At 45.7% G+C, this 26,259-nt stretch overlaps 1 protein-coding gene across 3 annotated transcripts; it reads right to left on the bottom strand.

Moving 5' to 3' along the window:
* On the bottom strand, positions 1 to 25,921 carry LOC121463382 (E3 ubiquitin-protein ligase makorin-1). 3 transcript variants are annotated; one of them, XM_041675571.1, is made up of 8 exons: positions 25,559 to 25,921; positions 13,405 to 13,533; positions 7,692 to 7,921; positions 6,633 to 6,859; positions 3,308 to 3,522; positions 2,446 to 2,556; positions 1,876 to 2,014; positions 1 to 1,553 (listed from the first exon to the last, which is right to left on the bottom strand). In XM_041675571.1, the coding sequence occupies exons 1-8, from the start codon at positions 25,741 to 25,743 to the stop codon at positions 1,344 to 1,346; spliced, it is 1,446 nt and encodes a 481-aa protein (XP_041531505.1). In that variant the 5' UTR covers positions 25,744 to 25,921; the 3' UTR covers positions 1 to 1,343. The 3 variants fall into 3 exon arrangements, with proteins under 3 accessions (XP_041531505.1, XP_041531507.1, XP_041531506.1); XM_041675573.1 differs by lacking the exon at positions 25,559 to 25,921 and adding an exon at positions 25,344 to 25,505; XM_041675572.1 differs by lacking the exon at positions 25,559 to 25,921 and adding an exon at positions 19,242 to 19,361.
* Between the last annotated feature and the right edge of the window lie 338 nt (positions 25,922 to 26,259).

Consider the following 26,259-nt stretch of genomic DNA (forward strand, 5'->3'; position numbering starts at 1 on the left):
AATTTTTTTAAATTGTTTTATTTGGGAAAAGTGCTTCTTACAAAAGGGCAGCTGCAAAATACAGAGACCTCTGCAACGATGACTTGCTTTTCTTAAGTGAAAGACCGGGTGGGTCCCAGGGAAGCAAGGCAGAGGGACAAATCCGAGCATCAAGTTATTTCCGGAAACAGCAACAAAAGGCAAAGGTGAAATCCCAGCAAGGGATTCTAGCAACTTAGCTTCTGCTTGTCTTGCAGGTAGCCATGCCCTCCTCTTCCTTTAGTGAGAGGGGTTATTACTACAGCAAAGAATTCTAGTATCATCAACACCTCATTTTGGAATTCACCTGTCTACTTTCAATGATGGAAACGAGGCAGATACCCACAAAGCAAACACAGATCCAAACAACAGAACCCTCAAACAAGGACAAAGGTTTTTCCAAAAAGCGCCTCAACTGAAAAGGCTAGACCATAAAACATTCAATACAATGGTGTGTCCAAGACCCAGCTTGTGCTGCTAAGGGGAGAAGCAGGTCACTTACCCTCTACAGATGATCCGCGTCTCTAGCATACAGAGCCACTATCACTGCTATGTTACCAACTACTGACACACTCTTGGTCCTTTACGACCTACCTGCCACACACGGCTGAAACCACTAATCCATCTCTGTTCACTAAGGCTAAGAATACTGCACCTATGCACAGATGGGAAGCTGCTCATGTGCTCGATCACGCTCAACACCAAGTTACCTGCCACCTCCGTTTCTCACGTTAGCCTTAACACGTTTGCACCTGGTTCTGGTTACTCAGTAGTATTTCTTGCGTGCAATTAAACAAGAGCCCCAAACCACAGGACAAGCACGGGTGATGGGGATTCCAGGGCAGGGAACAGACATAAACCACCAAGGTGCAGCTCTCACAGGAACCACCAGGAGCCCTCCTAATCTAGCGCAGAGAGCAACTTGCCGTCTCAGGTCCCCTTTTTCCCAATTGCCCCATCCTTGGACCCCCAAAGCATACTCAGTGCTTCTTCCTTTGAACTTGGGGTCTCAAATCGAGTGTGCAAAATCCGTGAACACAACCTGGCTGGAAACAGATGGCGCAACAACCCTACACTAACTGTCTGACAGTTACATTCATGTTACAAAAAAACTAACTTGAAGATTTATTTTTGTAACTTTTTGAAACAGAAAACAACACACTCTTGGGGGAAGGTGAGGGTAAAGGAGCAGGCCCTGGGGAGTGATGACGACAGCACCTGGAGTTGGAGGGGCCTGCCTAGGAGAGCCACGTGCACTGCCACACAGCACAGGGACAGCTACTGTCTGAGGCTCCGCAGACCAGTTCCCACGCCACGCAAAGCTGCTATAGATCCAAGTCATAAAAATCCTCCAGCTCATCGTGAAACAAGTCCCACTCGTCCTCAGAGTCTGTCAGCTCGTCGTCCCCACCTGCAGCCAAAAGCATAAGCAACATCTCGCCCAGCTCAAAGGTGACAACCTCCTCTTCGTCGTTGTCAAAGGGGTTGTTCTCTCTCTCCTCAATGAGCTCCCAGAAGTGGCTCCTTCGTTGGGCCTGTAAGAAACAAGCCATGATAGGGCGGCACGAGCAGTGGCTTCTGTCCTGTTGCTTATGAGGCAACCGTGTGACCAGAGGGCACGGCGAACCAGACTCCTGTTAGTCCACCTTACCAATGCCTCCCTCTGGCTAGTTAGACTTAGGGCTTTGAGCGCTTTCCTCTCCTACCCCTCCCGGTTTTCTGGGTTTTCTGAGGTCCGACTCCTTCACTCTGGCCTCCCCCCCAGACCCGAGTGTCATTCTTCCCCTACCCCAGTATGTGCAGGCTCAACTGACAGTGCGGCATTTCCCCTCGTTTAGAAAAACAGTTGAGAGTTACCCGGTATCTGCTTGATGTTCCCACTTTCTGTCTCTGAGGCTCCTCTCTACGGCCATCAGGGTACGCATGCTTGTAAAAACAGTTCCCTCCAAATGGGCAGCTCCCACGTCCTTCATCAAAATACCTGCACGCCTTGTTGCTGGAAAGGAAAATATCGCAACCCTTATTCACAGTGGACTTCAGGCCTGCATTGACTTATCACTGAGGCTGAACCAAGACTGCAGAGCCCCCCAAGACGTGTTCTTAGAAACATTGGCGAGAAACATCCCTCCTTAAACAAAGGTATACGGCTTGCCAGCACTAACACCGAGTGAAAACCCTCTGGAATCCCAGTACACAGGAACTCATCGGGCAACTCTTAAGACCCGGAATGAGCTAGGCTTCAGCTAGGAGACTTCCTTGGAATAGTCCCTCGGCAGACACCCAAGGGATGTGTTAAAAGCAAGAGACAAACTGGGTAAGCAGTGATGGGTGACAAAAGAAAGCAGCCTGGGGGGTCAAGAAAAGGAGGGGGAGCTAGGAGCACACAGCGCAGCACTGCTCTAGCCAAGGGAGCCAGGCTGCTCATACCTCATGGCCTCCTTGTATTTCTGAATGAGTTTCTGCTTCTCTTCTTTCTCCTCCACCCAGTACTCACTTGGAATGACAAAGTTAGATGTGATCCGGCATTCGGGGCAGGACCTGGGAAACAATGAACAGGCTGCAATGCGCGGTCCCCTCTCTAGGCCCGCACTTCAAGACACACCCTGGTGTGTCACCGAGACTTAGAGAAACTGACAAGAACGTGAGCATTTTCAGAAAGGGGTTCCACAAAGTCACAACTGACCCTTTCTTTGGAGGAAAGACAAACTTCATAAATCAACTCAATGGCTAGCCAGTTCAAAAAACAAAAACAAAACTTAAGTTTAAAAAAAAAAAAAAAAAACCAAAGGGGGGGAAAAAACAAAAAACAAAAAGAAGACATTTCACACAGACTCCTTCTTTCGTTTAAATAAATTTATTTCTTGTAACTTTGCTCTGTTTGGATTGTGTGGCTTTTGTTCAGTTATGAGAACAGTTTTTAAAGGATGGTGGATTATTGGCTAGCTTAATGAATGGAATAGGGAAATGGAAAAAAGGCCAAGAAACATACATTCAGAGCGAGATAGGTTTGTTCACGAACTCTAACTGTCAAATCCATTAAACACAATCTCCTCAAAAAACACTGAAGAGTCTACTAACTGATACACAGGGTTTCCTCATTTAAATAAAAGAGACAGACAACTAAACTAGCAGCTAGCTGAAGTACAAAGAAGAAATCCCAATTAGAACGCCCAGGTTCACAATAAAATACATGCATTTAAATGTGGTCCTTCTGGTTGGAAGTTGGCACAAGATACTAAATTCTTCCCGAAAATAGAAAGCACAAACGAAGATTGGGGAGGAGTCTCACTTTATGATCTTGCTTTCAAATTGCTTAGCACTTCTCCATTTGCGGATACACTTGAGACAGTAGGTGTGGTTGCAGTTGGACAGGATCCCAAAGCGGCGCTCGCTGGGGTTGGCTTTCTCATAGACCACCTCCATGCAGATCCCACATACCATGTCCTTGCTGCGCTGCACAGCAAAAGAGAGCTCCATGTCCTTCTCATGGGCCTCAATGCAAGACTGCAAGAAGGGAGAGACAGAGGCACAGTCAGGCTGCTGCAGTTCTCAGACCCCACCGTCAAGTCGCCTACCCTGCCTGTCTCTAGTCTGACCTGGAAGAAAGATTTGTTTGTTAACAAGCACAGGTCCAGGCAGCCACTGTGGGGTCAACTTCTGAGATCCGAAAAAATTATCCAATTCCCTTTACCCAGACCTGTAAAGCTCGGTACCCACAGTTCTCCCCCCCAAAGACCCTACCAATTCCCTACCAATTTCATAGATGTTTCAGTTTCTGGATGGAAAATAGAAAAACTAGGACTAAAACCTTCATTTCACATCTGTCAAGATTGTTAAATACTTGGGAGGTGAAGGCAGAAAGGGCAAGAGTTCTATAGGTTAAACCCATGCTACATGAGACCTTGTCTCCAAAGAAAAATAAAGGATACACAGTGTGGTGGCATACACCTGTAATCCCTTCACCCATGGAGCAGAAAGCAGGCAGATCTGAGTCGTATAACAGCCTGGTCTACATTCCCAGTTCCAGGACAGTCAGGGCTATGTAGAGGGACCCTGAATCAAAAAACAAAAGCAAACAAGAACAAAATGATGACCAGTAGTGGTGCACACCTTTAATCCTAGCACTTGGGAGGCAGAGGCAGGTGGGTGTCTATGAGTTGACGCCTGCCTGGTCTACAGGACAGTTAAGGCCATTATACAAAGAAACCTTGTCCTGAAAAACCAAAAAATGAAACAAAAACAAAAGAAGATGCACACAGTACTAGGTCACAATTATGCAGGGACATTATTTCCTAATCCCTGTAAAGGAGGGTGGTCTCAGTGGCACACACTTGCGGCCCCCAATATTCAGGATGCAGAAGCAGCAAGAACCCCACAAATGTGAGGTTCAGCTAACCTCGTCTATGCAATGAGTTGTTCCAACCAGGTCATTAAGGGCAACACCAGAGACATTGTCCCTAAAAAATTAAAACACTAACAACTTTACTGAGAATATTCACACCACACAATTCACCCATTTACATGCAATTAGATAATCACTGGTACTTTCAGAGAAATATAATACTTATCATTTAATAAAGAATTTTTTTTAATTATGTAGGTGTGGGCGTGTGGGTGTGCACGTGCGCAAGTGACTACAGGTGCCAGAGGCCAGGAGTTGGATCTCCCTGGCCTGCAGTTACAGATGGCTGTGAGTCACCAGATGTGGGTGCCAGGAATTAACTCAAGTACCCTCAACAAGGCTAAGCTACCTCTCTACACTTATTATCAGAATGTGCTCGTTATTCTTCATAAGCCCATCCTAACAGTTACTCGTATGTGGGCAATCATTATTCTGTGGTCTGCCAATTCTGTGGCTTTGAGACTAGCTTGATGGACTCTCTTTCCAAGGTTACCTGTTATTGTACTGCTGAATTCTCAGCACCCATCCCCAGAGACTGTATGAATGATGCTGTTATCAATCAAATAGGGCACTGGCCACTCAAGCCTAGCAACCCACACATAAAGGAGGGGAAAGGAACTGTCCTCTGACTTCTACAAAGGTGTGACATGTGTGAGCACACATGAAGAAAGCTGAGTGCGGGGCTCAAGAGACGCCTTGGCATTTAAGAGTACCGAGTGCTCCTGCAAAGGATCTGGTTCACTTCTCAAAACAAAGGCAGCTCCATAGCTCTTGTTCCAGGGGATCTGACACCTTCTTCTGGCTTCTGTTAACACTGTGCATGTGGTGAACCGACAGACAAACACACACACTCAACACCCATACACATAAAATGACAAATCAAAGCCAGCCAGGTACTCAAAGTGCTAAGCAAAACTGTCAGCTGACCCAGTGACTACTTCCAAAGGATAACCACAGCAGGGTCGGCCTGATATACAGCTTAGTAGATCTGCGCCTACTGCCAGACCTGACTGGATAAATTCAACCTCTGGGCTCCACTTAGTTCATCCAAGCTGCCCTTCGACCTCTATACATGTGTGCTGACATGCAACCCTCTCCACTATGCTAATTAATGTAATTAATGTAAAAGTCTAAGATAAAACACACGCTCACAGAACAGAATTGTTCATAATATCATAGCAGTCACACCTAATAAAAAGTTTAAGAAAAAAGAGAAATCTGTATAAAGATGAAACCATCTAAAAATAGAAAAACACAGGATTGGGGTCGGGAGGTCAGTAGAGTGCTCGTTGTACATACAAGCGTAGGCTCCTAGGTTTGGACTCTCGGTATGCATGTGAAAGCCAGAAACAGCAACATGCATTTGTAATCCCAGCACAGAAGCATGGAGATGAATAGACAGGTCATCTAATTGGTGAGCTCCAGATTAAGGCAGAGACCTTGCCTCAAAAATTAATGGAGAGAACAGAGAGGAAGATACCCAATGTTAACCTCTGGCCTCCATGGACACACCTGGAAACATACCAGGTAAACAAATGTGTAAATCACACACCCAGTATGCAACCACAAAATGAAGTACTGATACAGACTCCAACAGGGAAAACCTTGGAAACATCCTGATAAATGAGGAGCAGTCACTGAAGGTGACTCAGCTACATAATCTAGAATTGACAAAGTATCCAGAGAAACAAGGCAGATCCATTGTTGCCAGGAAAATAGAGCAGAGGCTGACGACTCAGTGGGTTTAAGGTTTCTTTGGGGATGAAAATACCTTAGAATTATGGTAATGACTGAAATTATTATGAATATATTAAAAAGCAATGAAATATGCGTTACAAAAGAACTATAAGAATTATAAATCTCAGAAAGTATTTATTATTAGTAAAAAAGGATGAGTAAAACAAAGCAAACCAGGTGGTGGCGGCGCACACGTTTAATCCCAACACTCGGGAGGCGGAGGAGCGAATTCCAGGACAAGCTCCAAAGCTAGAGAAACCCTGTCCTGAAAAAAACCAAATTAACAAACAAACAAAAAACCACACACCTTCTAAAAACCCATAGTCAGAGGTTCTGGAAACAGAATTCTTTAGGCATTGCTATAGCCGCTCTCTTCAGACCCTCTTGCCCTTGGCCTCCACAATGCTGGGGATCACACGGGTACATCAACACTTAGAATTCCTCAGACTCGGTGGAAGCTTCCTTGATCACTTACTTTTATGTGTTGTGACCTCTGGGCAGCATCCATTGGGTGCAGGACCTGTAGGCCACACATGTCACAGGAGTCTCCGTGGAGATACACACAGTTTTCCCCATAGCGACACTCTCCCACTGCAGCATAGGGGCAAAGCTGCTTCTTTGTCTCCACCGCAGCTGGCTCCTTCTCTGACTCTTCCTTGGTCACTGAGCCCTGCAGGGGTACTTCAGTGCAGGAAGGGGCAGCTGAAAATGTTTAAGATGGTAGTAAAGGTCCAAATACATAAGGCACAAGTACGAACTAAGGTAACAGAACTACAACTGTAAGGTATCAGCGAACCACTGCAGTGAAACCTAAAGTCAGACTACTCAAATTTCTACTTTCTCCCCAAGCCCTAATTTTGGTTTTTTAAGACAGGTTTTCTCTGTCCCCTTAGTTTTTTGAGACAGGGTTATACAGCCCAGGCTGGCTTAGAACTTGCTGTCTGCCTATTTCAAAACATCAACTGATGGAATTACAGGTATATACCCCCACTCTCCAGCTCCATTTTCTCTGCCCCCCCCCCATAACCCTAGGCTGGCCTTAAACTTAATCCTCCCACCCCAACCTCTCCAAAGCTGGTATTACAGGTGTGTGGCACCAAGCCTGGTTCTGCATGTAAATTTCTTAATATTAGTAGGTATTGGTTAGTGGGGTAGAATGGACCAGGAGAATTAGGAGTTCAAGGTCATCCTTCACTATCTGAGGAATCTGAACTACCAGAGACCCTGTGTCAAAAAACACACCAAATAAAGGACTGGCGGTGGGCTGAGTGTTAGCTCAATAGTAAAGCATTTGTCTAGCGTGTGCAAAGCCCAGGGTTTGATCTCAGCACCACCAGGAGCAGGCGGGGGACAGCATTTGGAGACATTTCAGTTTTTAAACATGAATTAATTTTTATTAGAGTTCAAAAAAATTCTTTTACTTCATCTCTCTTAGATAACCCAATCTAAAGTGTTGACAGTTAAATGAACTGAGACCCTGTGGCCTGTCACTTAGCCCTTTGACTGCATCTTACAGGGTCCTCACAATACTTACTACGGCCACAGTAAGGCTGCCCGGGGACAAACTCAATGGCATTCACCCAGTCCTCTGAACCTGCTCCTACAGCTGCAAAGTTTGGGTGTCTTGACTCAGCTTCGCCTGGATTCATTTCAGCAAGTGCTCCAACTCCTGGAGAGAGACTTGAGGAAGCAGCAAGGGATGGTTTCGCACTCGGGTCTGTTGCAGTCACTTCCTCCTGTTTCAGTGGCTTGCTGTGTTCGTATCTGACACACACAAAAGGAAGCAGTTACTGTCCACCTAGAGTCCCCGGACTCTTTTTTTTGTTTTGTTTTGTTTTTCGAGACAGGGTTTCTCTGTGGTTTTGGAGCCTGTCCTGGAACTAGCTCTTGTAGACCAGGCTGGTCTCGAACTCACAGAGATCCGCCTGCCTCTGCCACCCGAGTGCTGGGACTCTTCAAATGTCAGCGTGACCATAAACATGACTGGAAGCAGCTAGAGCTTGTCAAGATGGACTCATGTGTGGTGCATGTGAACCAATGTGTGTGCGTGTACACAGAGGCTCAAAGACACATGTAGATCCTAGGGCCAGAGTTAACAGGCAGTTGTGCACTGCCCAGTGAGTGCTGGGATCCAAACTCAGGTTCTCTCCAAGAGTCAGTGTTCTTAACTGCTGAGCATCTTCCCAGTCCCAGGTAACTTTCAGAGATGGTTTGGCTATGTAACTCAGGCTAGCCTCATGATCATTATTTAGCTCATGTGGCTTCAAATGCACAGATCCTTCTGCCATAGCCTCTCAAATGCTGGGACTACAGGCATATCAACATACCTGGCCTGATTTTCAACCCTGTAGTGCTGTGGATTGAGACCATCTTGTGTACCTGAGCAAGTACTGGGCTGTGCCTTCAGTTGGACATGGAGCCCATGACGGTGTGTTTCAAAAGCCTCACTGTGATGTCATACTGTTGATCAAGGCTTTACAAACTTTAGCAAACTTTACAAGGTCAAGTACAACCAGAGGGTCAGCTATCTGGAAGACTGAGGCAGGAGGATTCCATGTTTGAGACCAACCTAGAAAACTTGCAGAAACACTGCCTCAACAAAATTTTTATAAATGACTTATTTTCTATTTTATGTGTGGTGTTTTACTGCATCTATCTGTATGAGGGTGTCAGATCCTCTAGGACTGGAATTACAGATGGTTGTGAGCTCTCATGTGGGTGCTGGAAATTGAACCCGGGAACTCTGGAAGAGCAGCCAGTGCTTATAACCACTGAGCCATCTCTTCAGCCCCTCAAAACAAAATTTAATAAGGGGTACCTCTGCATAATCCTAGAACTTGATCAGCTAAGGAAGGAGGGTTCTTACAAATTTGAAGCCAATTTAGACCACGAATTGAGTTCTACCACCTACCCCCCCTTAAAAAAACAGACTAAAAGAAAGTTAAACAAACATATTCAAGCAATTAACATTTTTTTCTCACTACCTGGTAGTAAATCTACCAAGTACTAGGAACTTGTGTAATTTACTGTAAAATCAGTACAAATGATGTAAGGTCTCTTTACGAAAGGAGACTGTTGACATGGATACCAGTTAAGCAGGGTATCAAGCAAGTGCCTCTGCCACCACTTTGGAGGTCTCAAAAAAAATGGAGAAATCCGGGCGGTGATGGCACATACCTTTAATTCCAGCACTCAGGAGGCAGAGGCAGGCAGATCTTAGTGAGTTTGAGGCCAGCCTGGTCTACAGAGCTAGTTCCATGACAGCTAGGACTGTTACAGAAAAATCCTGTCTTGAAAAAACAAAACAAACAAACAAACCCAAAGAGAAAATCCAAATAAGCAAACCCAAAAGCCTTTGTTATGAGATTATATTCAAAAATAAATAGAATGGGGCTGAGAGATGGCTCAGAGGTTAAGAGCACTGACTGTTCTTCCAGAGGTCCTGAGTTCAATTCCCAGCAACTACATGGTGGCTCACAACCATCTATAATGAGATCTGGTGCCCTCTTCTGGCCTGCAGGGATGCAGGCAGATGTTGTATACACAATTAATAAATTAAAAAAAAAAAATAGAATGACTACGAATGCATGTAAGACAGGCCCAGTGTGCCCGTGCACACCTGTAATCCCAGAACTAGGGAAGCTAAGGCAGGCAGATCTCTGAACAACCTGGTCTACAGAACAAACTGCCAGTCAAGACTGTCTCCAAAGTAATATGAGATACTGATTCCCTTATAGATCTGCATAGAATATGCTCTGAAGTAAAAACTGAGTAGATACCAGGAAGGATAAATAAAGAGCAAAGAAAGAAAAGCCAAGGCCAGCAGGATGGCTCCATGGAACCAGGCAGACAAATGGCGCAGAGACATTCAGACAAGCAGAATAAACTAAATTAAAAAAAAAAAAAAGATGGGGGCTGCAGAAATAGCTCAGTGGTTAAGAGCACTGCCTGCTCTTTCAAAGGTCCTGAGTTCAATTCCCAGCAACCACATGGTGGCTCACAGCCATCTGTAATGGAGTCTGGTGCCCTCTCCTGGCCTGCAAGCATATATGCTGGCAGAACACTGTATACATAAATAAATAAATAAATAAATCTTGTTTTAAAAAGGTAAAAAGTAGGGGGCTGGAGAGATGGCTCAGTGGTTAAGAGCATTGCCTGCTCTTCCAAAGGTCCTGAGTTCAATTCCCGGCAACCACATGGTGGCTCACAACCATCTCTAAAGAGGTCTGATGCCCTCTTCTGGCCTGCAGACATGCACACAGACAGAATATTGTATACATAATAAATAAATAAATATTTAAAAAAAAAAAGGTAAAAAGTACAGTGCATGCAGGGAATGTTTGAAGAACACGGACTGACACAGTAAATATAATCACAACCAGGAAGAATGGCTTTGACAATTGGGTTTTTTTTTGCGGGGAGGGGGGTTTGAGACAGGGTTTCTCTGTAGTTTTGGAGCCTGTCCCGGATCTAGCTCTTGTAGACCAGGTAGGTAGGCCTCAAACTCAGAGATCCGCCTACCTCTGCCTCCCAAGTGCTGGGATTAAAGGTGTACACCACCACCGCCAGGCCTGTTTCGGTTTTTCAAGACAGAGTTTCTCTTTATATATACCTCTGACTGTCCTGGAATTCACTCAGAGATCAGTTTGTCTTTGCCTCCTAAGTGCTGCTGGTTTTGTGTTTTATTTTGGTTTGGTTTCTTTGGCATCTCATTATATAGCCCTGGATGTCCTTGAACTCACTGTGTAGACCAGATTGGTCTCATGCCTGAAGAGATCTATTCACCTGCCTCTGAATCCAGAGTGCTATGATTAAAGGTGTACACCAGTATACCCAACTCAAGACATCACTCAAGCCGGGCGATGGTGGCGCACGCCTTTAATCCCAGCACTTGGGAGGCAGAGGCAGGCGGATCTCTGTGAGTTCGAGACCAGCCTGGTCTACAGAGCTAGTTCCAGGACAGGCTCCAAAACCACAGAGAAACCCTGTCTCGAAAAAAAAAAAAAAAAAAGACATCACTCAATACAATGTATTGTCGTATAAAACCATGACTGGTGGCTTTGACATTTTTAAATGGTTTTAAAAGACGTATTTTTTCTTTTCTATCCTATCCTTTTTCTTTCTCCTTTTTTTCATTTGTTCTGGTTTTTCAAGACAGTGTTTCTGTGTAGCTCCAGCTGTCCTGGTACTTGCTTTGTATATCAAGCTTGCCTAGAATTCAAGCGATCTATTCTCCTGCCTCGCCCTCCAGAGTGCTGGAATTAAAGGTGTGCAGCACTCTGCCCAGCTCAAGACATACTACTTAACACAATGTAAGCTGCATAAAATTAAAATTGTAGTCACCCAAAATAAAGCTGCAAATTGAAACATTGCTGTATCCATTAGTTTATGTTATCTATGGCTGGTTTTTGCTTGAGAAACCACACACCTTGAGTCAAACACTGTACATTCTTTCCCTCCTGTAGATAAAGTCTGCCAATCCAGCCTATAAAGATCCTCACATCTGCTAGAATCATGAGCCCCTGGGAGAGTCTGTTATTACAGCTACTAAATTACAAGAGGATGTGACAAAATTGCTGGTTCTTTCAGAGTGTTAAGTGATGAAAAAATGCTGAGAAAACAGCGGATTCTTCCATATTCTGTATCAATATAGTTTAACTTCTTATATAAAGAACTTCAATGAGACTGGCAAGATGACTCAGTGGATAAAGGCACCTACCTACCACTAAGCCCGATGACCTGAGTTTGATTTCTGGAACCAACATGATGGAAGGAGGATTTTCTAAGTTGTCTTCTGATCTCCATGTGAGTAGAGAGTACTTCAGCTTAGCCACACCGTTCCCTCATTCTGTCCCATGGTCTACTCCCTATAGCTCTCTGCTATCCTCAATATTCTATTCCCCTCCCCAAGCCACTGAGGGCCAAACCTCCCCACAGTGAGCCTTGTCTATAAGATCCAAAGAAACTTTCCCGCAAAGAACTGCTCCTTCAACCCAGGGTGACATCCTGACATACCCTCCTTTTAACAGGATTGCAGGCCTCCAGAGATGACAATAAATGTATTAACTTGCTACCACTGAGTTATTAACAGCAGGAGACAAATAATACATGTGATGCCTTCTAACCTAGGAAGATCTGCTTTATTCAGTTTCTGCACAGAACCCACTATGGTAACAGATCAGGTGCCAGGCTTATGACAGCGATACCATGCCTAATGGCAGAGATTGCTTAGTACCGAATCCCTGTTGGTGTGCAAATACTTTAGAGGTATTCCGGGAAAGCACTGCCTGGAGCGCTCCTCCCTAAGCTTATGTTGTTTCCTGAGCTTAGGCTGTTCAATAGTTTTAGACCAACGGTTGGCTGTGAATAATGAGGCCCTGGGCTTTATCCCCAGAACTTCAAAGGGTGTGAAAGGAACTAGTGGAGTACACCAAATGCCCAGACCCATCTCACTCACAATCCACACTAGGAGAGGACAACTAAATGAACTAGCCCCGGTAGTAAACCTCACACCAACCTTTGTCTGTTTTCCTCCTAGTTTTTGTGACAGGGTCTCACCGTGCAGTCCTGGTTGGCCTAGAAACTTACTATGTAAACCAAGCTGGCCTCAAACTCACAAGACATCCAATGCCTGTGCTTTAATTTTTGGTTTCTTGGGTTTTACCAGAGAGTTTTTTGCACTCCAGTCCAAACTGGCCATGAGAATCCTGTCTTAGTTTCCTATTTCTTGGGATTAATAATAGGCATAGACCAACACATACAAATTCACCTTTGCCACACTTAAGAGATTAAGTTTGGAGACTTTGCTCCATGAGTATCGATTAAACTTAACAACCGTATTCCAAACATACTTTAACATGTGATGCAGTTCCTAGATTGACTTCTGTACGTGTGCTAACATTCCTAGGAATGTTATTGGTCTTCTTCAGCAGTAGCCAGGGCCTGAACAAAACCTTTGTCACACTACCACTTACTATAACCTCAGTCCATTTTCCCTTCAGAGTCAAGGTTGGACTCTGCAGCCCTAGGTAGCCTCAAACTTGCTTTTCTCCAACTCCAGTCTCCAGGAGCAGGTTTATAGGCATGTGCCACCACAGCTGATCCAATAAGGACTTTTCAAAGCATAAGCATTTTTAAGAGTGCTCTGTATAATGCTACTAGAATTATATATACAAAGCTACTACTAGGATTATGTATTTAGTTTCATTTCATTTCTTCCTCAGCCCACCCTTGAACAGAAGCCTTACCTGCAGCGGTCTCCGTACACACAGCACCCTCTTTGAAAATACTTGCACACTGCACCATACGGGCTGTCGGAAAGGTCATGCGAGTATCGACAGTTATCTCCTTCCTTACAAACCCCATGCATAAAATATCTGTAAGACAAAGAACCAGAAAACTAGATTAGAAGACTAAAGCCAACTCTCAAAAGAATCCATTACCACCACATTCTCCCGGCATGCTCACAACTATTTAGCTAACAAATGAGGTCAGTCTAGGCCGGGTGGCCAGGAATACCCATTTGGGTTCACAGATGCAGCATAGGGATCAAGGTACCTACCTGCCCCTAAAAGTTGGATGTTTATACAGGGTTCCTTTTTTGGGGGGGGGGGGGTAGGGGGGAGTGAACTAGGGTCTCAAACACACAAACACTATCACTGACTGAACTGTCTTCCCAGCTCCCCAACTTGAAGATTTTAAATATTTATCTTGTTCACTGAAGGTCAAGTCTGACCACTGTCCTCGATTTCGCAGTGCCCACTAACTTCAGCTCCTAACCACGATGATCTGCAAAGCACATCAAAGAGAAGGAACCAACAGGCTGCAACAGCTTATATTTTACTTTTGTCAAGGCAACAATTTTAATTCATTAGAAGCCACATGTGAAAACAAGCAAATAGGCCAGCAACTTTAAGGGATTCTAGGCAGGCAGTTTCTCAACAACAGCAACAGCAGCACCATCACCTGAGCATTTGCTACATGTGTGAACTGAGACCCTACCAGCCCTTCCCAGTTCCTAGTACAATCCTTTCTTTCTTCCTTCCATTCGTTCGCTCATTCATTCGTTCTGTTCTGTTCTTCTGTTCTTCAAGACAGGGTTTCTCTGTAGCTTTGGAGCCTGTCCCGGAACTAGCTCTTGTAGACCAGGATGGCGTCGAACTCAGATATCCACCTGCCTCTGCCGCCCAAGTGCTGTGATTAAAGGCATAAGCCACCACCGCCTGGCTCTGGCTCTTTTTAAAAAGATTTTTTATTATGTACAGTGTTCTGTCTGCATGTCTGCCTGCAGGCCAAAAGAGGGCACCAGGTCTCATTACAGATGGCTGTGAGTCACCACCACCACGTGGTTCCCGGGAATTGAACTCAGGATCTCTGGAAGAATCTGAGTCTTTCCAGCCCCCTAGTCCAATTGTAAATTGCACTGGAGATGAAGGGGTGGAAAGGGTTATTTGGAGAGCCCTCCTTCCATCCGCATATTAATTCTGCCAGAGTCCATTTGTCTATTCCCTTGATCTCCGAGCAGGACAATGAAGGTTACTTTTTGGCATGCCAAAGGAAGATAACTATTTCTTGGGTGTAAATGTGGTTGGTCTGTCTCACAGAGCACTCTTCCAACCCTTGAGCCATAGCTATATGAAGAGCACAGGGAGAAGCAGCAGTGGAGACAGTTCCACAGACTCCACACCCCACTGAACTGACGGCTATATTCACAAGAGCTGAATGTAGCACAGTGGAAGAGTGTGAGCTTACATGTGACCCCACAACAAAATAAAACAAAGAAAAAGCTGCCTGGGATTCAAATGAGTCTGAGTCTATACACGTTACCTGCAAATGCAGAGACAACAGAAGAAAAAGAATACCACATCTTGTTGGAAATTGTTTCAATTACCAAGATCCTACACCCTAGAATTGCAGACTATAATATAACAAAGCACAAGAACTCAGTAGGGCCGCACATGGTGGCATGTCTTTAATCCCAGCACCTGGGAGAAGGAGGCAGAGGCAGGCAGATCTCTCTGAGTCCGAGGCCAGTCTGGTCTACAGAGAGTTCCAGAACAGCCAGGGACAGAGAAACCCTGTCTCAAAAAACAAAACAAATAAGAACTCAGCAAGAAGTAGAATTACACACATAACTAGCCTCATTTCAACTGTATCGGGTCTAACCTACCCTAACTCAGGTATCAACTTGGGCAACTACAGTGCAATTTCTGAAAGCTTAAGGACTGAACTCTATAGAACGTTTTAAAAACCTTTCATTAAAAGTATCTAAAATGGGGGGCTGGAGAGATGGCTCAGTGGTTAAGAGCATTGCCCGCTCTTCCAAAGGTTCTGAGTTCAATTCCCAGCAACCACATGGTGGCTCACAACCATCTGTAATGAGGTCTGGTGCCCTCTTGTGGCCTGAAGACATACACACAGACAGAATATTGTATACATAATAAATAAATAAATATTTAAAAAAAAAGTATCTAAAGTGGGGGCTGGAGAGATGGCTCAGAGGTTAAGAGCACTGACTGCTCTTCCAGAGGTCCTGAGTTCAATTCCCAGCAACCACATGATGGCGCCCTCTTCTAGTGTGTGGGAAGCAGAATGTTGTACACATAATAAATAGATAAATTTAAAAAAAAAGTATCTAAAATGATGTTAGAGACACAGCTGGAAGTGATGGCTTAAATTTGCAATCCCATGAGGCTAAAGAAAACATGGCTGAGTCACAGCTCACTTAAGTGTTTAGTTTTATGTGATTACATGCCTTTTCTGACACTAACATTCTGTGAAATCCATTCTTTGTAAATCTGAGACATTATGAGATGGTGCAACATGTAACAAACAATAGGAAACAAAAAGGCAATGCACTTCCAAGAATTTCTCCCCAAAACAAAAGATGGAAGTGCTTGTCAGTGTGGTGGTGGTGGTATAAGCCTACAATCCCAGCACGGGGGAGATGGACGCAGGCATTCACAAACTGTCTCAAAAAAGAACAGGGTGGAAAAGATAACTTGGTGCTAAGACTGATAGCCTCAGTTTGATACAAGGGATGGACATAGGGAAACCTGACTCTTATGACTTGCCCTGACATTCACACACACACACACACACACACACACACACACACGCACGCACGCAAAACACATACAAATGAAGCATTAAAAAAAAAAAGCCTGTGGATAAACCCCAGCCAGCAGAATGTTTACCTAGCATGCACAAAGTTCTGGGTTCAAGGTCTAGTATGAGTCCCACTGCTAGTGTACACTGTGCAATTCCACCAGCACTAAGGTAGGTGGAGGCAGAAATTCAAAAGTCATCCTTAGGTACCTAGAGTATACGGCAGGGCTGGGCTACATGAGACTATGTTTAAAAACAAAAACCTACAAAAACCTCAAGTCTATACCTCTTTATTTTAGAAGGGAAAATAAAAGGTTGGAGATGGCTGAGTTGTTAAGAGCACAGACTACACTTGCAGAAAACCTAAGTTCAGTTCCTAGCACCCAAGTCAGACCCAACTCCAGAGACCTGAGGCCTCTACTCCCTACAGGTACCCACATACATGTGCACATACCCACAAACTGACAATTGAAATAAATCCTAAAACTAAAACCAAATGGCTGGGAATACAGCTGAGTTGTAAGGTGCTCTGTATTTGACGTCCCAAGTTTAATTCCCAGCACAAAAAAAAAGAAAAAAGAAATGAAAAGGAAAAAAAAGTAAGAACAAATGCAGTTCCTCTGCAAGAGCAAGAAGTATCCTAAACCACAAACTCATCTCTCCAGCACCACCCCCCACTTTGAGACAAGATCTCACTACGTATCCAGAGATCTGCCTGCCTGCTTTGGCCTCCTCAAAGTTGGGATTAAAGGTGTGTGTATCACCACACTTGGCTGATGTGTATAGCATGTGTCTCAGATGATATTTTAAATCCCTAGTGAGGAAGCATCATGATCTAGTCTTCTTTACACTCCCTATAGTACCTATCTCTCTCTTAAAGACACCCAAGTACCATAGTAAATGGTATAGTATCAGTAAGCAAATTAAATGTACCTAGGCAGGATTATCTTTACAAAACCATCCAAATGTATATAGCACCCATTACCTAAGAAAAAATTCTAAAGGAGAAAGGAGAAAAAAAACCTAAATATTTGACACAGAGTAGGGTTAAATCTGCAACCCCAGGTATTTGGAGAGCTGAGTTAATACTACTTAAAGAACATTGCAATAAATATTCTATCTCAAAAAGGAGAAAAATAAGGCTTGATGGTGCAAACCTTTCATCTCAGCACTAGGGAAGGGGGAAGCAGGTGGGCTAGAGTTTGAGGCCAGCCTGGATCAAAAAGGAGTAATGTAAGAGAGTAAAAAGAGCCTCTCTTAATTTGTTTTTCGAGACAGGGTTTCTCTGTAGCTTTGGAGCCTGTCCTGGAACTAGCTCTGGTAGACCAGGCTGAGCCTTGAACTTAGAGAGATCCCCCTGCCTCTGCCTCCCAAGTGCTGGGATTAAAAGTGTGCACCACCACCACCACCCATTAAGAGGAAACAAACACAAAAGCTGGGTCTGACTCCTACACAATCTTAAACAATCTGGTGGCTAAAACAAAGGGATATTGAGTTCAAGACTGGCCTAGGATACACATAGTGGGCCTGTCTCCCCACTTTCATACACTCCAAAGAAAAAAACCCCACTGTGGCAAATAATAGGTTTCAGAAGACAGGTGACATACACCTTGGATCCCAGGCAGCTCGGGAGGCAGAAGTGGACAGATCTGTTGAGTTTGAAGTCAGCCAGAGCTATATAGTGAAACTCATTCTCAAAAACGAATCAATTTCACTAGGCAAGGGACTTCTAGAACCTGTTTGAAAGGTACACTGTGATTCCAAAGTCCCATTAGCCATTTCTTGCTTAAAAAACAAAAAAACAGAAACTTGGGGCTGGCATGAAGCTCAGTTGGTAGAACACAAGCAGTCCTGAGTCCAATTCCCAGCACTCCAGAAACCCGCATGATGATCACGCCTGTGATCCCAACTCAGAAAGATCAGAAGAAAAAGTACATTCTTGCAACCTGCAGTTCAAGGCCAGTCTCCAGTAACCTGAATCCCCATCTCAAAGAAAACAAAAAAAAAAAAAAAAAAACAAAGCCAGATATGAAGTCACATGACTAGAATCCCAGGACTTGGGAGATTGAGACAGGAGGATCTGAGGCCAGCTAGACTTTGCCTCAATAATAAAGATAGATAATTTGGAGGAAAGAAACCTTAAAATTTTTGTGTTATTTCAACTGCCAGAATATTCATTTATTATTGTAGAAGCATTCTGATACAGAAGCATCTAGGTTAACAACTACAGTTTGAGCCGGGCGGTGGTGGCGCACGCCTTTAATCCCAGCACTTGGGAGGCAGGGGCAGGTGGATCTCTGTGAGTTCCAGGCCAGCCTGGTCTACAGAGTGAGTGCCAGGACAGGCTCCAAAACCAGAGAAACCCTGTCTCAAAAAAACAAAAACAAACAAACAAACAAAAAAACACTACGGTTTGAGCCGGGCGCTGGTGGTGCACGCCTTTAATCCCAGCACTTGGGAGGCAGGGGCAGGCGGCAGATCTCTGTGTTTGAGGCCAGCCTGGTCTACAGAGCGAGTGCCCAGACAGGCTCCAAAGCTACAGAGAAACCCTGTCTTGAAAAACCAAAAAAAAAAAAAAAACAAAACAACCCAAAAACAAAAAAAGCTACAGTTTGGGAGCCAGTGTGATGGCTCAGTAGTTACAATGGTGGCTCCTCTTCCCAGGACACAGGTTTGATTTCAAGCTCCTACATGGGGCCTCACAACTGTTCTGACCTCTTCCGGTTTCCCCAGGCACTGGGCATACGTGGCACAGACATACATTCCAGCTAAACACAAAGTAATTCACAGCATAGATGGCTGTGGTTAAAAATGAGTACTGAGCAGAGCGGTGGTGGTGCGCGCCTTTAATCCCAGCACCCGGGAGGCAGAAACAGGCAAATCTCTGTGAGTTTGAGGCCAGCCTGGTCAACAAGAACAACCCTGTCTCAAAAAACCAAAAGAAAAAGAAGACTTGACTTTGATTAGCAATACCCACCTCGGGTGCTGCATAGCTGCCTGTGACCTCCAGCTCCAAGGGGACTGGTGTCTCTGGGCTCCGTGGGTAACCATATTCACATGGACAGGTGGACATACACACTCACACAAAATAGAAATAAATCTTGCCATTCTGGTCTACACATTGACTTCCAGGTCAGCCAAGGCTACATGATGAGATTCTGTCTCAAAAAAAAAGCCAGTAAATACGCCAGGTGGTGGTGACACGTGCTTTAATCCCAGCACTCAGGAGGCGCAGGCAGGCAGACCTCTGTGGTTCAAGGCCATCCTGGTCTACAGAGGAAGTTCTGTCCAGGACTGTCTTCACAGCACCTCTCTAATAAGGGTGTAGTAATAATATAGGTGGCAGTGTAACTTTCTCAGCCTAGGCCCTTGTTTCTTAGGCAGCCTGTAGGTGGCAGTGTAACTGTTTCTCAGCAGACCCACTTGTTTCTTAGGCAGCACAAACAAAACAACTCTTTCGGAAGCATTAACAGTAGCTAATGAGAAGACTGAACAATTAAAAATGAGGACGGAGCTCGCTGAGGGGGCCTACAGGAGGCAGGCAGATCTGTGAATGAGGGGCTCCTTCCTGGTCAGTTCAAGCTACACAGTAGGATCCCTGCCTGAGAACAAGGAGAGCATCCCCGGCTGGAAGAGCTGGCTCAGTAGTTAGGAGCACCACTTGCTGCTTTCACAGAGGACCCAGGTTTGACTGCCAACACCATGATGGCTCACAAACAACTGTAACTCCAGTTCCAGTGGACCTGAAGCCTTCTTCTGGCCTCAGTGGCTACCAGGCATGCACGCAATACATTCAGAGAAACACTCATTCACATTAAAAAGTAAATTATCTTTTCAAAACTAAAAAATAGGGGCTAGAGAGGTTAAAAAGCACTGGCTGCTCTTCCAGTGGTCCCTATTTCAACTCTTAGTACTCACACGGTAGATAGCAGTCTGTAACTGCAGTCCAATGGGATCCAACGACCCCTTCTGGCATGCAGACGAACATGCAGATAAACAACCATATACATAGATAAATAATGTAGCACAAACAATAAAAACCCAGAGGCAGATATTGGGGTTCAACCCGAAAACCAGAAAAGCAAAGCAGCCAAGCTACTAAAGAAGTCTTACCTCTACCAAGGCTGGACAACAGCAGACTAAGCAGAGTCTGCCTCTCTCCCATTTTATATTCCCTCTAGTGCTGAAATGAAAGGCGTGTTGACTTCCTAGTATGGGGGATTAAAGGTGTAGGCCACCACCACCTGGATTGGTTTCTGCATTGCTATTGAGTAGCCTAGGGTGGCCCAGAACTCAGATCTGCTTTGTCTCCCAAATCCTGGGATTAAAGGTGTAGGCCACCACTGCCTGACCTCTAATGGCTTAGTTCTGCCCTTCTGATCTTTAGGCAAGCTTTATTTACTAAAATAAAATATCAACTATAAAATAAATCTTAGAAAAACAACAACATTATTATCTAAGCAAGTAACTTTAAAGAGGGATATGCCCGAGGCTTAGAAAACACCCTTGAGGGGGCCGGGCGGTGGTGGCGCACGCCTTTAATCCCAGCACTCGGGAGGCAGAGGCAGGCGGATCTCTGTGAGTTCGAGACCAGCCTGGTCTACAAGAGCTAGTTCCAGGACAGGCTCCAAAACCACAGAGAAACCCTGTCTCGAAAAACCAAAAAAAAAAAAAAAAAAAAAAAGAAAACACCCTTGAGGGGCTGGAGAGCCGGCTCAGAGGTTAAGAGCATTGCCTGTTCTTCAAAGGTTCTGAGTTCAATTCCCAGCAACCATATGGTGGCTCATAACCATCTGTAATGGGGCCTGATGCCCTCTTCTGGTCTGCAGACATACACACAGACAGAACACTGTATATAAAAAGAAAGAAAATACCCTTGAGGGGTGGTGCAGAGCCAGCTCAGCAGGTAGGAGCACAAAGGCAGTTGGGTTGCTAGCACCCACCCAAGGCAACTAACTCCTAAGGGCCGGTAATCCAGTGCAAGGGGAACCTGAAACCTCAGGGCACTAGTACCTCCGGGCTGCGCCTTCTCTCAGGAGCATGTGTAGCTACCAAGTACTCTGAAAAATATTATAAGGAACACGTCTGCAGTGAACTCACAGTGCACACTGAAGTCCATTTGCTGAAAGTCTGAATAAGGTAGTCCCAGAAAGAAAAACATTCTATCTAATAGGTCCTCTCTCCCTTTAGTAACTTACAAGTATACTTTAAAAAATTCAGAATGGATGCATGAACATGTGTATGTAAACAATTTCTACAATTTTAAGATTTTATTTTTATTTTGTGTGTGGGTGTTTTGCCTGCATGTATATCTGTATCTGCATTGTATGCTAGCAGTACCAAGGGAGGCCAAAAGATTCTCTGAAACTGGAGCTATGGTCAGTTGTTAGCCACCTGTGGGTGCTGGAAATCAAACCTGGATCCTCTGGTCGGGCAGCACCATCTCTCTAGCCCCAGTGCATTTTAAACGAGGGCAGAAAATTCTTAAAGTCCTATAAAAGAGTTGTATCAACATCAACTGGAGCATTTACTAGTTATGCGGGGCACTGAGGAAGAGTCCTGCAGGTATAACAGAACTCTGCTTCTCTCAAAGCTCAAAGTCTAGAACAAAGATTTCATAGTTGTTATTCCTGTTCAAAGAAAACTTTAAGAGATCATGTTGTTGGCAGCTAGAACAGAAAACAATGTCAAGCATTTACACCTAAAGTATTTATCAAATAACCTTTGGTTTCTAATGAGGCTGGTGTGGTCAAGACATCATCCTGCCTCCAACTACCAACTAGCTGGAGAAGAGATGCAACTATCAAGGGCTCTACGTGCCACCATAAGGGGTTCTACAATTTTTTTTGTTTGTTTTTCGAGACAGGGTTTCTCTGTGGCTTTGGAGCCTGTCCTGGAACTAGCTCTTGTAGACCAGGCTGGTCTCGAACTCACAGAGATCCGCAGGCCTCTGCCTCCCGAGTGCTGGGATTAAAGGCGTGCGCCACCACCGCTCAGCGGGGCTCTACAATTTTATAGATGACTAGGGCTAAGCACTTTGACACTAGTCCGAAGACTTAGCAGGAGAATCTCGGAGTTCAAGGCCAAGTGCTGCGTTGTGAGACCCGACTTCCTGGTTTTACCTGCACTTTCCAAACACTATTTATTACTATAGGTGTGGCCACCATGTGAAACTCTAAGTTTGTATCTTGTTTGTTTCATTTTCTAATTTACCTAAACTAAGCCATCTTGCTGATCCTAAGCCTGCATCCTTTTTAAGTGTTCAGACTGTTTTTGTAAAATTTACCTCAGCTGGGAGTTCCAGGACAGCCAGAAATACAGAGAAACCATCTTGGAAAAACAAAAACACCTATAATTTTTTGAGACTGAGCTGTCCTATGTACCCTAGGGCAGGCACATGAATTGCCATATTTCCTAGGCTAGTCTAGAATTCAAGATTCTTCTGTCTTACTCTCCCCAAGTCAGGATACTCAAAAGTTTTGTGCATCTGTATGCAAGACTAGGGAAAGAAGCTCTGAGTCATCTCTCCAACCTCCAAAGAAAATTTCTTTTTAGACATAAAAGAAGCGTTCACAAACAATTGTTCCAAAACACCTAGAAAACTCCATTAATTCAATGAGCCTTATGGAGCTGGGCTTGGCCCAAGCTTATAATTCAGCACTTAAAATCAAGGTCATTCTTTAATCCCAGCACTTTGGAGGCCGAGGCAGGCAGATCTCAGTGAGTTCGAGGCCAGCCTGGTCTACAAGAGCTAGTTCCAGGACAGGCTCCAAAGCCACAGAGAAACCCAGTACTCCAGAGGCAATGGCGGGCAGGGATCTGAGTTTGAAGCCAGCCTGATTCCAAGACAGCCAGGGTTAGACAGAGAAGCCCTACCTCAAAACAAATGTGTCAAGGTAATTTCTGGCAGCACAGGGCGTTCAAGGTCACCCTGTGCTAAGTAAGACCCTAAACTGGACTGGTTGGTGTAGGCCTTTAATCTCAGCACCAGGGAGGCAGAGGCAGTTAGAATCTGTTATCCTGGTGGTGGCGCACACCTTCAATCCCAACACTCAGGAGGCAGAGGCAGAGGTAGAGGTGGGGGGGGGAGGATCTTTTGTGAGTTCGAGGAGGACAGCCTGGTCTACAAGAGCTAGTTCCAAGAAAGGCTCCAAAGCTACAGAGAAACGCTACCTTGAAAAACCGAAAAAACAAAAAAACTCTATGTCTCTGTGTTAAAGTCAGCCTGGTCTACACAGTATGTTCCATGGCGGCCAGGTTACACAGAAACCCTGTCTCAAAAAATAAAAAAATCAAATTTTAGAAGACCCTAAATGTAGGCTCTAAAAGACGTCTGGTAAGGAACTAGAAAAGAAGAAATAGGGGGCTGGAGAGATGGCTCAGTGGTTAAGAGCATTGCCTGCTCTTCCAAAGGTCCTGAGTTCAATTCCCAGCAACCACATGGTGGCTCACAACCATCTGTAATAAGGTCTGGTGCCCTCTTCTGGCCTTCGGCATACACACAGATAGACTATTGTATACATAATAAATAATAAATAAATATTTAAAAAAATAAATAAATAAATAAAAATAAAATAAAATAAAAAAAAAGAAAAGAAGAAATAAGGAAAAGTAAAAGGAAAGCAGGGGAGAAGACAAGCTTATAACCAATCTCAGCCTTGGAGAGAGCTGCAGAAGGATCAAGGAGTCCCAAGTCATTCTGGGCCACAGAAGCTTCTACATCACACACCCCGTACGTTCCCCAAAAGAATAAAAAAGCAACTGTGGCAAGATGTCCTTGCTGATAAAAAAGGATGGCTGAGTTTGATTCCTGGAACCCACACGAAAGTGAAAGAGATTAAAATTGTCCCCTCTGACCTCCACAGGTGCTCTGTGGCCCGGGGACAGAATCCCACAGATTATCATACACTCCCTACCGATTACTTAAGAAAGGAAAATGTTGAAACAAAACTTTGCATAGAAGCAGGCATCTGACAGAATGATAAAGAAATCGATAATGAAATGTTATTTGGCAATGGGTATTCAGAACTAGACTAGATGAAGATAGTAGATGAGAAAAAAAAAAGTCAAGGTACTTAAAATTTCATTGAAGCCCGGGTGTTAATTAACACTTGCTATTTCAGCACTGGGAAGGTAGAGGCTGGAAGATGAAGTTCGAGGCCAGCCTGATCTACAGTGCCGTTCTAGTACAACCGGGGCTGCAAAGCTGGAACTTGCCTCAAAAAAGAAAAAAGGCCAAAAGACCTGAGGATAGAAATTCTTCAGTTTCGTTGTTAATGCCAACCACGAGTTCTTCGGTAGGATCAAACAGCCTTTTGCATTTGCCTATAAAATGTCCTTGTCGGACAAAAAGTGGTTTTTCCTTTGGATTTTCTTTAACCGATAGAAAAGCTTAACAGTCTCTCTTGATGGTTAAATCAGTATAGTCGGGTGTGGTATCATACGCCTGCAATCCCCGCACTAAAGAAAAAGGCTTGCCGAAAATTCTAGGGCAGTCAGGACTATATATAGGTCAACCTGGGCAACACAGCAAGGGTGTCTGTCTCAATAAACACCTTCCCACAAACCATTAATACAACAAATACCCTTCAAAATTTATAGCAGGGAAAAAAATTTTCATGCGTGCTGTATAGCCGCCACCTGATCATTCATTTTTCGAATAATTTCGTTTCGCTTACCAAACCAGAACCAACCCTCTCTCCTAGGATCTCTTTTCTCGCAAAGAGGATCGCCTCTCAAAGGGACAGTAACAATAATGGCAGTTTATAAAATCAAGGGTTGAGGAGGCTAACGCCGGCTCCGAACACTCGGTTCGGAGACAAAGCTCGGAACCGCCAGCCACCGACTACATACAAAGGAATACAAAAGCGGCTGCTCCCGGCGGGGCGGGGGTGCGCGGCGCCGAGAGCAGAAAAGACGTTACAAACGGATGGCCGGGCGCGGAGGCCCCGGGGCCGGCCGAGCTCGCCGGGACCCTCGGAGGAGCTCAGGGCGCCCGGAGGATCGTTGGAGCCCGACTCGCAGCGGCGAGCTCGCGCCGCATCCCGGGGAGGGGGACGCGGGTCCTCACCGCACGCACCGGAGCGCCGCTGGAGAAGGGGTGGCGGCGGGACCGCCCCGCAGTCCGAGCCCGCAGTCCGAGCCCCGCAGCGATCCCGCCGACGACCTCCGCGGGGGTTGACGCAGCGATGCTCTGCGGCCGGGCGGCCGCTGCAGGGGACCCCGCGACGCCCGCCTCCGCCTCCTGCTCGGCCCCGCAGCCCCCGCCCTCCGCCGCGCCACGCAACGTCCTACCTGCAGGTGACCTGTTTCGTCCAGCCGCCGCCGCTGCCGTCGCTGCCGCCGCCCCCTCCGCCCGCCCCCGGGGACAGGGCAGCGACTGTGGGGATAGGGGTGAGGGAAGCCGCTGCCACCGCCGCCGCCGCCGCTCCTGCTCCTGATGTTGTGGCTGTTGTTCCGGGAGCCGCAGCCTCCGCCATTACTGTTTATCCCACACAGCAATGGCCCCGGAACTTCCGGGATCACATAGTTCCGGTCCGGCTGAGAGGGTGAGGACAGCGAAGGGAGGGGAGGGGAGGGAGGCTGTGGAGCCCGAGCGCTCCGCTCCGCTCCGTCCCCGCGCCGCGACGCCGCTGTCTCCGAGCGCTCGGGCCTGGGGAACTGCGGGCTCCGCTGGCCGCCCGCGGCCCTCCCCCCGGCGATGCTGATTGGTGAGATCTCAGGCTCCGCCCGAAAGGGGCGGGGCCGCGCGCGCTAGCCAGGTGTGCTCGGATGCTCCAGACCCGAGCCACCAGAGGACCACAAATGAGAGCTGACCTCAAAGCAATGGCTGATGAGGTAGACGATGCGGGGAAGGCCTAGGTGTGTGTCTGCTCTTTCCCTAGTATGAACTGGATACCTATTGTGCTTCTCTCTCGGGAGGACAGTGGCCCCTATCTCACGGGGACTGTCCGAATCCATGTTGTTGGGAGCACCAGGCAGGTGTGGAGGCAGAC

Source organism: Microtus oregoni, unplaced genomic scaffold, assembly GCF_018167655.1.
Source record: "Microtus oregoni isolate MIOR12 unplaced genomic scaffold, Mior012 000026F_ref0000081, whole genome shotgun sequence".
In the NCBI taxonomy this organism is placed as follows: domain Eukaryota; kingdom Metazoa; phylum Chordata; class Mammalia; order Rodentia; family Cricetidae; genus Microtus; species Microtus oregoni.

What these genes read in the sequence shown, in the direction of transcription:
- LOC121463382 (XM_041675571.1), bottom strand. Translation starts at nt 25,743, where the DNA reads ATGGCGGAGGCTGCGGCTCCCGGAACAACAGCCACAACATCAGGAGCA. An exon ending in GTGTACGGAGACCGCTGCAG is followed by an intron (nt 7,922 to 13,404) that starts GTAAGGCTTCTG and finishes TGTGTGTGTCAG; the next exon opens with ATACGAACACAGCAAGCCAC. An exon ending in TTTGAAAGCAAGATCATAAA is followed by an intron (nt 2,557 to 3,307) that starts GTGAGACTCCTC and finishes ATTGTTTCCCAG; the next exon opens with GTCCTGCCCCGAATGCCGGA.